General features: G+C 44.8%; 1 protein-coding gene across 4 annotated transcripts in view; it reads left to right on the top strand.

Moving 5' to 3' along the window:
• Positions 1 to 12,710, top strand: part of PLEKHG4 (pleckstrin homology and RhoGEF domain containing G4) — an 84,123-nt gene that overhangs the window by 33,490 nt on the left and 37,923 nt on the right. For all 4 annotated transcript variants that reach the window (XR_012582427.1, XR_012582426.1, XM_014269679.3 and 1 more), the window contains exons 7-10: positions 3,030 to 3,116; positions 4,876 to 4,992; positions 7,165 to 7,263; positions 8,153 to 8,301. Coding sequence is in view for 2 of the 4 variants with exons in the window: in XM_014269679.3 (XP_014125154.2) it covers positions 3,030 to 3,116; positions 4,876 to 4,992; positions 7,165 to 7,263; positions 8,153 to 8,301 (452 nt within the window). In the remaining 2 variants the exon portion in view is untranslated. The remainder of the gene's footprint in view (positions 1 to 3,029; positions 3,117 to 4,875; positions 4,993 to 7,164; positions 7,264 to 8,152; positions 8,302 to 12,710) is intronic.

Here is a 12,710-nt window from a genome sequence, read left to right as displayed (position 1 = left end):
AAATCTTTCTTCCATTTCTCCATCTTTCCAGAGTGAATGCATGATTGGATTTAAGTGCTAGTAGGCAGCTTTGGGTGTTTGCAGGTTAGTTTTCCCTACAGCACTGGGAGTCTGTCAGTTGCTCTGTCCAGAACCACCTGGTAAACTGGTGGGAGCTTGTCCTCTCTGCCTTCAGGGTAGGCCAGTTGTATTCTGCAATAATTTCTTTTCCCCCTTCTTTTTAGAATATTGGGTGGGTGGGGAATCTTTCTGTCCCAGACAGCAGCTGGAGCAGAGGGAGTGGGGCAGAATAAAAAGAGCTGCAGAGTTATCTCAGGAAGAAGCAGGAGGAACTCTGGCAGCTCTGTGCGGAGGTGAAGGGAAGTGCACAGTGCGTGCGTGTTGCAGGAATAGATCAGGCTTGTTCCTGTGGGAAACTGTGTAATGATGCTTTGGAGCAAGGAGTTTTGCAGGATAAATGCTGTAATGTTTGGTTACAGGTTGTCACAAGTAAGCTCTGTGCTGTGGAGGGCGGCACTTAAGAGGAACTTTGCTCAGAAGTCCTAGACTGATCCCTTGCTCAGTGAGCAGACAGGGCATGGAGAGTGGAATGTGTGCCCTGCCTTCAGTGAGCAAGTATGTGGGATTTCCCTCTGCCTGAGTCTTAATAGAGTGAGATTCTTTTGAATTTCCCATATCAGTGTGAAGGCTTAATCCTGTATTTGTCTGTTTTCACGTTGGGTTGGGAAGAGTCAGTTTAGCATTTGAAAGCAGAGAAGTTATGTGCAAACCTTTCTGTGTATTTGCATTCTCACTTAGTGCAGAAGTGCAGAGGAACTTGGTCTCATGTTAAAGACAGGGAACCCCTGCCACTCCATTGGAGTGGTCACTTGGAGGCTGACTGAGGTGTCTGGGGACTCTCCCCTCTGTGCAAACATTCCTGTGCTTCAGACTGTGCCAGCGTTGTTAAGTCTGGCCATGGGTTTCCATTTGGGGCAGGAAGCCAGAAAACTGGAACTTCAGTCTGAGAAACATTGGAAAAAATATCTAATTCTCTTTAAAAGGAATAATAATAAAAGGCTCTGGAGTTACCCTGGTGCTTTCTGAACTCCTGTTGATGCCCCTCTATTCTATGCTGTCGAAACTATACCTGTTTTGGGAGGAGAAGAGTTCACTTATATGTATGAAACTCTTGTTTCTTTGCTTCCATAAAGTTGGTTTTGTTAGCAGAGATGGTAAGAGATTGTGCATAAAGCTGCAGGGAAGCTTCCTCAAGTGGCATCCTGCTGTTCCCAGCTCTGCTTGTCTCCTGAGATGCTCCTGGTAAACTGTTTCAGTCTTTGGATTGCTCCGTCAGTGCTAGATGAGACTGACTTATCTTCAGCTGTTTAAATTAAAAACTGTGGTGAAAAGCACTTGATTTCTTTGGAAATACAATTTCTTCTTGAGTTGGAAAACCTTGAACTTTTCCCTTGACAGCTTTATTTGTGAATGGTTTTTCAGTTTCTATTTTCAGGAGTAACAAACAAATGAGTGTTGTGGCTATTGTGGTAACCTCTTGTTACACCATCTCTACCTTTATCCCTCACTCCTATTGCACATCTTGTGACTGTTGGCATAGAAGAGGGATTGTGTAAGAAAAAATTTGTTTAGTACCATCAGCAGTCTTGAAGTTGTGTCCATTTTTCTTCCTTCAGTACTTTCTAGCAGATAAATTCAGAGCTAGTGATACAGCTGTAATATCTCCCCATCCTCTCTTCAGTATTTACCTAATGCAGCCTAATTATGTAATCAATCCTTTTTGGCCTTTCAATCAGTGCTCAAATAACAGTGAAAGTGTGAATAATTCACTGGAAAAATTCACAATTTAGAAACTTCTCATGGTTTTGGAAGGTGTTTCAGTTGGGATTTTTTTGCTGTCTGTATAAAAGGATCATGTTTTAGGACTGGATGAAGAAAGGCCTTTTTCCTCTGTTCTTGGATCTCTGCTGCTACTTTCATTTGCAGGGTTTGGGCTCCTTGTGTTTGCCTTGTTTCTTAATTGCTGAACTGGGCCCAGTGTCAGGTTAGGTCATTCAGTCTCTGTTGGTCCACTGCTCTCTGTACCCTGGCTCTGCTGCTCCTGGCAGATATTTAACCCTGCTCACTGCTGGAGCTGCTTATTTAAACAAGTTTCCTTTGCTGTTGTGACCTGCTGTGTGCCAGGTTCCTTCCAGCCCGAGCAACACCAGAAAGGATTTGTTGCTTGACAATTCCTGAGATCTTTGCATAGGAGGCATCAAAATGGGATGGCTTTTGTTTAATCATGTGGCACAACAGCTTTAATGGCTCTTCTCCTTGCTTTCCTGGTCCAGGCATCACACATGTAGGGAGTCCTGTCTCCATGGTCTGGATCTTTCTGCCATGCTTCCCCCTTCTACTGTTGCTCTCTCTGCCTGCTTCTCACTTCCCTGTAGAATGCTTCTATAATGGGAGAGCTGCTCCTGGAGCACTGAGTTTGAACTACAGCTGCCAAACATCCCTTGTATTTGGAATTTCTGTCAGTTTACAGTAGAAACAGGATGCAAGTACTTGACTGTAAATTGGCAGTAAGTAGAGACAAGATGATGTTTTTGGCACTGGGTTGGGGGTGGAGGGGGGAAAGCCACTTCCTTTCAGTTAGGTGAAGTGACCAGGAAAGTTATCAGGAAAAAACTTGGACAAAGAACATGGTTTTTGGTTTAGTTGTGGGTTTTTTTTAAGTTCTGTTTTGTTTTTTTTCCCCTGATTCACTTCCCTGTGCAGAAAGCAGAGCTTCTTTAGTACAGCCAACATCTGACCTTTTCCATTGCTTCCTTAAATATTGCAGGACTAGTTGATCTGAAGCAAACTACCTTCAAGACATCACCTTGGTACTCTGTAGACCTTCCTTAATTTCTGGTGACTGCCTTCCAGGCTTTGTAGATGCTTTTGAAGGATAAATTGCAAACTTGTGTATGAACCTGATGTGGTACATTCTCCTTAGTATCCAAGGCAGATCACTAATGGATTTGTGCTCTGTTCTGTTGTAGGAGATGGATCCTCACTGTATTCATGGAGTCCTGCTTCTGGTTGAAAAAGATCTGACTTTTCGGATGGAGAAGCCACCAGCAGGGCAGGTAATGGAACCATTTATCTGGGCTTTGCTTGGCCACTCCTGATGTTCTTTATTTAACTCTCCAGACAGCAAATTCCCTGTCATTGATGTGTGTTCATTCTCACATGAAATTTCCCTAGGTGTCCTCTGTGTTTTGTGGCTGTGGTCTCCAGGGGTGTGGTATTTATTGGCTTGTAGTGTTTCTGTAGCTGAACAGATCCCTGTCCCGCTGTTTATTGCCACGCCCATCAATGACATTTGCACCACAATGACGTCAGTCTGCTCTCAGAACACAGGGGGTTTGTTGGGAACAGGGATAACTGTTTGGAGGAGCCCTGCACAATGAGCTAGAGATGCTTTTCATGTTCTCCCATTAACAAGGGGGAAATGCGTGGTCAGGAAGAGATCACATTATGCCAAATCCTGAACTCCACCTCTGAAGGTGCCTCTTGCTTTCCTGGATTTTGCATCTCCTCTGTTTCCTCTCATACCTGCTGCTGCCAGTGCCTGAGAGACTTCAGCAAGAAGGGGAAGATGAGATGGACATTTGTGTGAGGTTCCCTTTGTAGCTGAAATGTCTGGAAAGACCAAGAGGAGGGAAAGTTACCACAACATCACTGAACTCCTCCACTAGAAGTAAAACTGTCTTGGCATTCTATAGTTGTATAAGAAATGTAGGCTCCCAGCCATGCAGACTTCATCTTAGTCTTTCCTGTGCTCCAAGACTGTTGCAAGCTACAAGAATTCTGTGCCTGATGAAGCTCTGTAGGTGTCAGAGTAGGCCAGGAGCTCCCTTTTGGCTCCTGTGAATGAAGCTGTTGTGACAGGTGTCAGGTTTGCTGTGCGTGTGGTGTGGTGTCCCCAAAGGCTAAAGAATAACAAATGCTTTTAGTCCATTTCCTTTTTGCCCCCATGTGGAAGAATTTGGAGTCAGAATGGGGGCTGCAGGCATGTGCATGCAAGGAAAGCTACAGAAGACATTAAACACATTGAACAAACACAAAGAGTGTAGGAGGAAACAGAGGAAAGGCTAATAAACACATGGGCATGCAGGAGGAATTGGAAGCATCATCACAATCTTGTAAGGAGGTAGAAACTTCACACTGTGTGTGTGTGTGGGAGTTCAATGTCTGCACCTGAGTTTGTGTCTGGGCTGGCTTCCATGTACCTGCAGGAGCACTTGTTGATCTGGTGAGTGTAGAAATGCTCTGAGGTCCTGCAGACATGGAGAGGGCAAGTTACCTGTGCCAAGCTCCAAGAAACTCTTGGAGCAAATAGCTGCTGTGATGAGTGGAGAGCTGAGGGCAGGGCAGAGACTGCTCTGTTAGAATCTTTTGTAGGAAGTGAGATGGGGAAGCTGGGGGCTGGATTTAACCTCCCAGATTCTCTAAACAGATGCAAATCACAGCACAACTGTGGGAACATATGAGGGAGTTGCTCTGCTTACAGCAGGAGGTGCTGGCTCTGGAGAAGGCTGGCTGCTGCCAGACTTCCATCACAGATGTTCTGCCTGGTGAAACAGCGTGTTGTGGCCTGCATTCCTTCAGGGTTTGCCCACTGAGCTGTTTAACAAGCTGCTCTAAGATTAAATTTTTGTTGTTTTTTTTCCCCCTTCATATTGTAGTGATATTGCAGCTACACACAGCATGCTGTGCTTCTGTGCAAGACAGATAAAGAAATAATAAATTCTGCCTTTTGTTAACCTTCCCCTCTTCCTCCAGTACTCACACCCTAATACAAGTGAGTTTTTTCTTTTCCTTTTCCTTTCTATTCCTGTGCAGTTTGAACTTCTCACCTCCATGAAATCCCTCCACAAGCACATAGACAGCTCCCAGCTGCCTCTGGAGCTGGAAGGGACCTTCCCATACTGCCACCAGAGCTGGCTGAGCTTCCGCAGGGTGAGTACGGTGTCCTGTGTGCTCTGGGGTCTGAGAGGTGGGAACAGCAGGAACCTGTCAGCAGCTGAACCTACGAGCATTAAAAAACAATTTTCCTGTAAAGCTGTGAATGCAAGTGAATCTCTGGTATCAAAAAAAATGCTAATACTGTCTTCATAAGATGGGTACACACTGTGGTCTCTTGGCATGACTGCAGGAGCTGAAGTTTTAGTTTTTTACTCATTTGCTTGAACTGCATTAATTCTTCTATTCTTTCTTGCCTTCAAAATATGGTCAAATCTGAAATGGAATCCTGTCTTGTGGTACACAAGTGGCTCTTGAGTTAGAAGGACAGATATCTGAAACTAATCTCAGCAGAAGTTGCTAGTATCATGTTGCCATTGGACTAATGAAGAAGAACTTGACTGTAATAACAAATTAAATCTTTTTGCTTTTGGAGCAAGACCCCAGATCAAGCTGTTATCTCCTTGGTGATATCTGCAGTCCTTGCATGAGTGAGACTTGGAAGTTCTGGATAATCAGTTCAGAATTCTTTTTCTAGGAATATCTTGTACTTGCAAGCAGCAGGGGATGTGCAGACTGCCAGAAGCCTGCAGGGGTGGCATCCATGGCACCAATACCCACTCTTTGTGCACTTGTGCTGTGGGGGGAGCCTGAGTGCTGTCAGCCATGTGCCTGTTGAATCTTTAAAAGCTCTATTGAGTTATTTGGCACACTAAGACTAGACAGGATTAAATCTCTGTAAATCTGCACACAAGCTGGCTGTCTTCATGTTGAGTTTGCTGACCCTGGTGGTTGACAGAATTGTCACCTCAGCTTCCAGAGGATCCAGTGGTCTTTTGGCTCTGACCTTGCCACCTGGAGTGCCATGATTAAGATGTCACAGATAGCACCACTGTGGTGTTGGTGGCAGGCTTCAGAAAATAGGCTTGGCATGTGCCTAATGTTAACTTATTTTTTCCGGCTTATATCTAAAAGTACTTGTATGAAACTGTGCTGATGCAGTAGAGGTCCAGAGGCCTAATCTTGGTGCCCAGGATTGGCTTGGAGAAGTTGAAGTTTATTTGGCGATGGCAAAGCAGAGAAACTTTGCAAGAAGTTACGGATTAGTTTAATGGACAGAGTTGAGAATACCTTGAGAGCTGAGGTGCTCTGTGTGTGCAGAAGGGTAATTCATGAAGGAAGCAGCATAATATCAGGCTATTTCTTGTCTTGGCATGTAAAACATTACCAAAGGGAGTTAATATGGGAATCATTCTGTATGGAATGCCTGTTTATACTGTGTGTGATAATGACCCGTGTGCTCAGCTCCTTTAGCTCTGCAGCTATGTGGCAAACAGCATTTATTTCCTGTCTTGGTGATCTCACCTGCATCCTGCCTGCTAATCTGTCACTGCTGGCGGTGTTCCAGCACTCCAGGGGAGGAGGGAGTTCAATTCAGTAAAGATTCAAACAGCTGCTTTTTTGTTTTGTTTTAAACACAGTTATTTTGGAATAACTGTTTCTCTCTTCTCTTGATTTTAGTGGCTAGAGGGTGGCATCTGGCATTATTCAGGCTTTATATCATTAACTTTTCTAAAAAGCAGTGCCTCACAAACCCTTATGAAATGTTTGGACTTTTTTTTGTTTGTTTTTCTCCCTGCTTCCCCCCCACCCTGGAGAGCGGAAGGATTTCAAATTTGTCCATAGGTTATGGTGCTTAATTTTGGAAGCTTTCCAGTTTCCTAATCTTTAATTTACACTACTTTTAATAGGAGGAGAAATTATTTAAAGTAGAAAAATTCCAAGTACTTGTTTTATGTTTTGTTTCTCTGAAATTTATCCAGTGTGATTCATCATCATGGAAAGTTACAAGAAATGCTAATGGAAGAATGTGAGACATAAGTGGACTGTTTTTTGCTTTTTTTTTTTCTGTAAAGCATGACCCATCCAAGCCATGAGTATGCAAGTTTCTAAGGTCTGCAAAGAGGCCTTGGTCTAGTGTGATGCAGCTGAAGCTTCTTATGGGCTTCTCTTTGCTGATACAGTCTCACTGAATGATATAATTGAACCCTTGGATTAATGTGTTTGATCCTCTCTTGATTTTTGTACTCTGAAGCTTCTGCAAGCTCAGAAGACCTTTCCTGTCAGCCATGGGACAATAATCTCTGCCTTGGTCTTTTCTTCTTGTAGAAGCTGGAATACTTGCTACAGCAATGCCAGGGTGTTTGTGCCTTCCTTCAGGGAGCTATTAATAAAGTGGAATCCACAAAATTACCAAGAAAGGCTGAGGTAAGCATGTCACTCACTTTGGATCAGGGGTGGACCTGAGGCAGAAGGGAGCGTGAGGCTGGACAGCTGCAGAAAAGCTGTAGCTTTGAATTTGCAATCTGTAGTAGCAGGGTGTCCCAATACAGTAGAAGCTGGTCCAAATGAAGGGATAGAGGCTTCAGTGGGGTTGGAAGCTGATTGTCTGATTCCTCAGAGTCACCCAGGAGATGTTTCCAGCTGGGCTTGTTGCTGATGGGTGCTTGCTCCAGCATTGGGGTGCATTCTCAGCAGCTCCAGAGCTCTGTAGCTGGTACAGACTTGGATGTGGGCAAAGTTTGGAAGTGGGCAAGAAGGGGAAGGGACAAAGAGACAAAGACCAAGCCTATGTGGTCACAAACCTTCTATTTCTCTTCTTCTTCTCTTCCCTACCTGACATGGTAGGGAATTGCTGCCAGCTCTCACTGAGGGTGCCAGTAGTAAATGATGGAGGATATGGTAGTGGCCTTCCTGCTCACATCTGTATCTCCACACACCCTTCATGTGCACCTTGTCCCAAGGCTTGGAGCCATGCAGATCCAGGCTCCCAGAACAGTAGCAGCTAAAGATGAGTGGGAAGCAAGGCTGGAAAGCTATTTTTTCTATGCCCAGCAAATGAATGGAAGAACAATGATGGGAATTGGGTCACAATTTTAGCCTGGTGGAGAAGGTATCAGTATAAAGAGCACTGTTTATCACTTTAGACTTACCAGGCTGGAGAGAAACAGCTATGGGATCCAACATCCCCTTTTCCTGGAGTGGGCCCAGTGAGATGGGATTTTGGTGTGTTTTGGTTTAGGTTCTGGTTTTTGCCTGTTCCCTCATTGCCTGTAGGTTGCAATATCTGCTCACCTCACTCTTGTGATCCCTCCAGGATGCAGCTGTGCTGCTGAGGAATTCAAGGCAGTTGATGAAGAATGTTCTGGAAGATGCAAGTTTGGTCAGGGTGCAGCAGGAGGGCGGAGCGCTCCTCGCCAGACTGGGGAAGGAGGCGTCCTGTGTCACCCTCACCCAAGACTACAGGTGAGCCCCCAGATGGGAGAAGAGGAGATGGGGATGAGCAAAAATCAGGTGTTGGAAGTCTCCCTGAGGTGCCCCATGGTTTGTGCAGGCTGGAGAACAGCTTTGTGTAGCAAGGAGTTATGTTAAAAACAGTAAAGGTGAAAAATGTAATTGATTTTACTCTTATCTTCATTTTTTCTTCCCCAGTCCAAACACTAGTCCAGGTGAATTCACTTAGATGGTTCAACTTCCTTTTTCAAGCCAAATCAGACTTATCTTCTGCAGTGGAGAGAGAAGTGGGTATTTTGGGCACCTGTAGAACACAAGCCTTAATTGATGATAGCAGTGATGGATGTTTAGGTGCAGGCCATTATCACTGTGTGATTTCCTAAGGCACTCCTTGTGCAAGGGGATTTGCAGGGACCTTAGCTGGGAGCAATGCTTGCTGGCTGAGGCAGGCTCTGATCTCCTGGCACATTGGTGCACTCTGCACAAACAAATGCTCACTCCCATTTGTGGGGTCGGTATGAGAAGCGGGGACTGAGAGAGCCCAGCTGTGTGACATCCCCAGGGCATTGCACAACTTGTGTTTGTGCTGCTAAAGCACCTGAAGCCTATCAGCATGGGAAGGCCTCTGTGCTATGTGCTGTGCAAACAGCAAGGTAGAAAGGCAGCCTTTGCAGCCAGGAGCTTGCAGCCCAGTGTGAGATAAGCCCTGGCATGTGGGTGCAGGTGAGGGCACAGGGGGTGGCAGGGTGGTGTGGAGCAGCTCCATGCACCCACAGCTTTGCTCTGGTTCAATTCCATGTTGCCATCACAAGCTGGGAGGTTTGAAGGGAGGGAATCCAGAGAAGATAACAAAGTAGTTATGGAGTATCTCAACCAAACACTGTGAAAAAAACATTTCTCTTTTAAAATCCAGCAAGTGCATGACAGTGCAAGTTGCTGCCTGTCACTGGAAGAAGAGGATCCGCATTTTGGTGCAGAGAGAGGAGCATGAGGGCAGGCTGTGTAACTGTTTCTGTTCCCTGCTTGCTGGGGCTCCTGTCAGGAGCTCTGGCAGACTATGCAGACACAGTTCTCTTGCTGAACTGGTGAAGTAATCTTGATGCAATTTTGGATTGAATTGCTACAGTATAATCTTTTCATTCTCACATGACATGAGAAGCACAATAATGTGGGGTTTTGTGCTTTGTTTAGTTTTTTTTTATTATTATTTATTTTAAGTAACACAGCAACTTTAGAGTCCTAGGAGAATGGGAAAATGTGCATGAGTTTAATGTTTTGTTTTGGTTTTAAGCTAAGCCCGTGTTTTTGTGCAGGAAATTATCAACTTTGAAACCTGATCTGACAGAGCCCCTAAGGATAATTTACTGCTTTGATTACTTTAGCAAGGGCAGGGGTGGAGGATACACACAGAGTTCTTTGATTGTACGGTGTTTGAGTGCATGCTGAAGCTGTGTAGCATATTCTCTGCTTAATTCAGGTTATATTCATTGTCTGCCTGTGTGAAGAGAGACTGTATGCAATGGCTCAAATATATGTGACTGTCTCCAGCCTAAGGAGCATAACTGAATATAGCAGGAGAAAGTTATTCTTTTCTAGGCTATGGAGTAGTTGCAGAAACTAAAATCCATGCAGTATTTAAATTTTTATCTAACTTGAGGCAGAGGACTAAAGAAGTCCACTCTTCTTTGTTTCAGGTTCCCTTCAAGTGGGGAAAGGGGCTCTATCACTTGGCTAGAGAACTCTGTTTAAGGCACTGCTGGTTTTTGGTCCTCCATGGCTTTGCACTTACTCCTTCTTTCCTATCTGATGTGCAGATATTAAAGGTTCTAAGTTCTGCTAATACTCCAAAGATTATGGTTTTCAAAGGCTTCTTTAATAGATATGATCAAAGCAGGATAGAGACAAAATATTGCAGCTGGCCAGCTAAGCTAGCATGGAGTGGCTATTGATGTATGTAGGTCCAATATTTGATTTCCAACTGGTGATGTGTGAAAATGGAACAGAACTCCCTTTGTGTGTGCACTCAGCAGGGCTTGTGGCACTGCTGCTCTGAACTTTGAATTGTAAAATCTTGATCAATGCTTAGCAGCCTAATTCCACACCCATTCTCCCAATACTTGAAATAAATTATTTACAAAAGCAAGTCAAATGGCTTTACTCTTCTAAGTCACCTTTGGCTCTTTTGTGTATCACGTGTCCCATTGTTGTTTTTTATTGTCTCTTGTGGTACAAAAGTCTGATAAAATAGTCATGACTGCCAGGACTACTTAGTCATAAATTGAAGCCAGTTGTGAACAGGTGACTGTCTGAATGTGCATGAATTACATATAAATAGAGAAGACAGTTTAAAGAGCAGTTTTCTGGACTTTTGGCTCCACTTAATTAAAATATGCCGACTACAAGTGGAGAGCTAAAGTTAATTTGTGATTATTATTTTTTTAAGAATAAAGATGACAAGCCCATCTGCACCTTCACCTTGGGATTAACCAAGCAAGGGATTGACTTGGGGTTTTTTTTAGGCAATATATTTTTCTAGCTGTCACAGATGTCTTGCTATTTTGTGGTTTCATGTGGAAAAAGAACACCAGGAGCTGGTAAGAATAGAGATGGATGAACCCTTCTGAAAATGCCTGACCACAGGTTGGAAACAGTAAGTTAAAACAGGCAAGGATGCAGGCATGTAAGTGCAGTCAGATGTTACCTGCCAAATACCTTTCAAGAGCACACAGTAAACAAGAATTGTTTTAGTTTTTCTTTAGTAATGAAACTCTTCTTGTGGGATTGGTTGTGGAGCCTTCTCTGCTCGCTCTGCCCTCCTGGAGAGCACAGATGCCCTTTGGAGTGTTTTGTGGCACAGAGCAGTGGGATCTCATTGCTGCTCAGCTCTGACCTGGGATTTGTGAGGCTTTGCTAAGCCTGTGCCGCAGGTTCTTTCCTGCAAAAGTTGAACTCATTCCATCAGAGATGTGGGCATGCAGGAGGGATGTGTTGTGCTCCATCCATTTGTGTCTCTGGCAGATGATTTAAGAGCTTTGGAGTCTTTCCTGGATGGTCTCACCCTGAGATGCTGTAGCACCACAGCAGTGACTTTGAGCAGTAACTGCTCCCATTGTGAGCTGACCAAGAGCCTTCATACTCCTTTCTCCACCAAGTACCACTGCAGAAAATAGCCTTGCCCATCCAGCTGCTTGTCCACAAAAGGAAAGAGTCTTCTCCAAGCAGGCTGAACTGCTTGGAACTGCCTTTTCCCAGCTTAGGAAGGAGGAGCTCAGTTCCCAGAATACACATCCTGCAGGCAGCTCATTGCAGGGAGTTGGATTAGGGGCTGTGGTGTGCTCAGCTGCTCCCTCTGAGATCTCCCACCTCCAGCAAGACCAGGCTGAATTTGTCCTGGAGTGGGTGTGGGTGTGGCACTGGTGAGCCAGTGTATCTTTGTGGCCCCTCTTTAGGTGCTGTAATGGTAGGGTTGGCCACCCAGAGTGCCTGGGCCCTGCTGGAGGTGGCATTGCCACTGGCTCACTGTTGGTAGGTTTAAAGCCAGCACATTTGTCTTCACACCGTCCCCTGCACTGAAGGCTCAGTGCTTCTCCAGGTCTGTTAGCTGAACTCTTTGAGGTTTTGCTGTCCCAGTCTTTCTGGGGATTGAAATGCAGAGCTTTTAGTCTAGCTGAGGTTCCTTTTGGTAAGTGTGGCCACATGTCACAGAGACCTCCATCACTTCAGTGCTGTTAATTACTTCTTTTTGCACTTTCAAAGAGAAATTTTTTAATAACCAGAATTGTTTTAATAAGGTACATAGAGTTGGTTAGCAGGTGTAGCTTTGGCTTTTGTCTATCTAGTGTAGTGATCAGCTAACCTGCAGGCAACTCACTGAGCCAGCTGTGAAAAGTGGATTAATTTATTGCTGCTTGTGTAGTGGATGTCAGAAACTTACAGTTTCTGATGGCAATGTCAGAGAAGCTGCCAGAAGCCAGGCAGCAGCAGTGGGAGCTCTTGCTGAAGTGAGGCTGGGGCTGGGCAGCAAAGCCAGGATCCTTTTAACCTGGTCTTTAGCCAGGTGTTTCTCACTGTTGTTCCCATTATTGCTCCTCTTCCTGCATAGCCAAGAGCTGGAAACGTGTGCTTAGACAAGTGCCCAGTGAATGCCTTTCATCCTGCACGTGTGTTATGAGTCACAAGTGGAGTAAAGAAGGTATAACCATTTTCTATGAATATATAGGTGGTTTTTAACCAGAATGCACCTGCCTGGCTCTACCACAGTGTTGTCACCATGGCAGGGGAGTGGGATGGTGTCATGATCTGCATGGTGATGGGCAAGATATTCCCAAGGCTAGAGGTGAGAGCTGAAAGGAGAAGAACCTCAGATGGTGAAGGAATGATCATGTTGAGTGTTTGGCTCTGTGCACCAGGGAACCAGAATA

This window comes from Zonotrichia albicollis, chromosome 13 (genome assembly GCF_047830755.1).
Source record: "Zonotrichia albicollis isolate bZonAlb1 chromosome 13, bZonAlb1.hap1, whole genome shotgun sequence".
In the NCBI taxonomy this organism is placed as follows: domain Eukaryota; kingdom Metazoa; phylum Chordata; class Aves; order Passeriformes; family Passerellidae; genus Zonotrichia; species Zonotrichia albicollis.
Note: the sequence above shows the minus strand (reverse complement) of the source record. Positions and strands in the feature narration are given on the sequence as shown.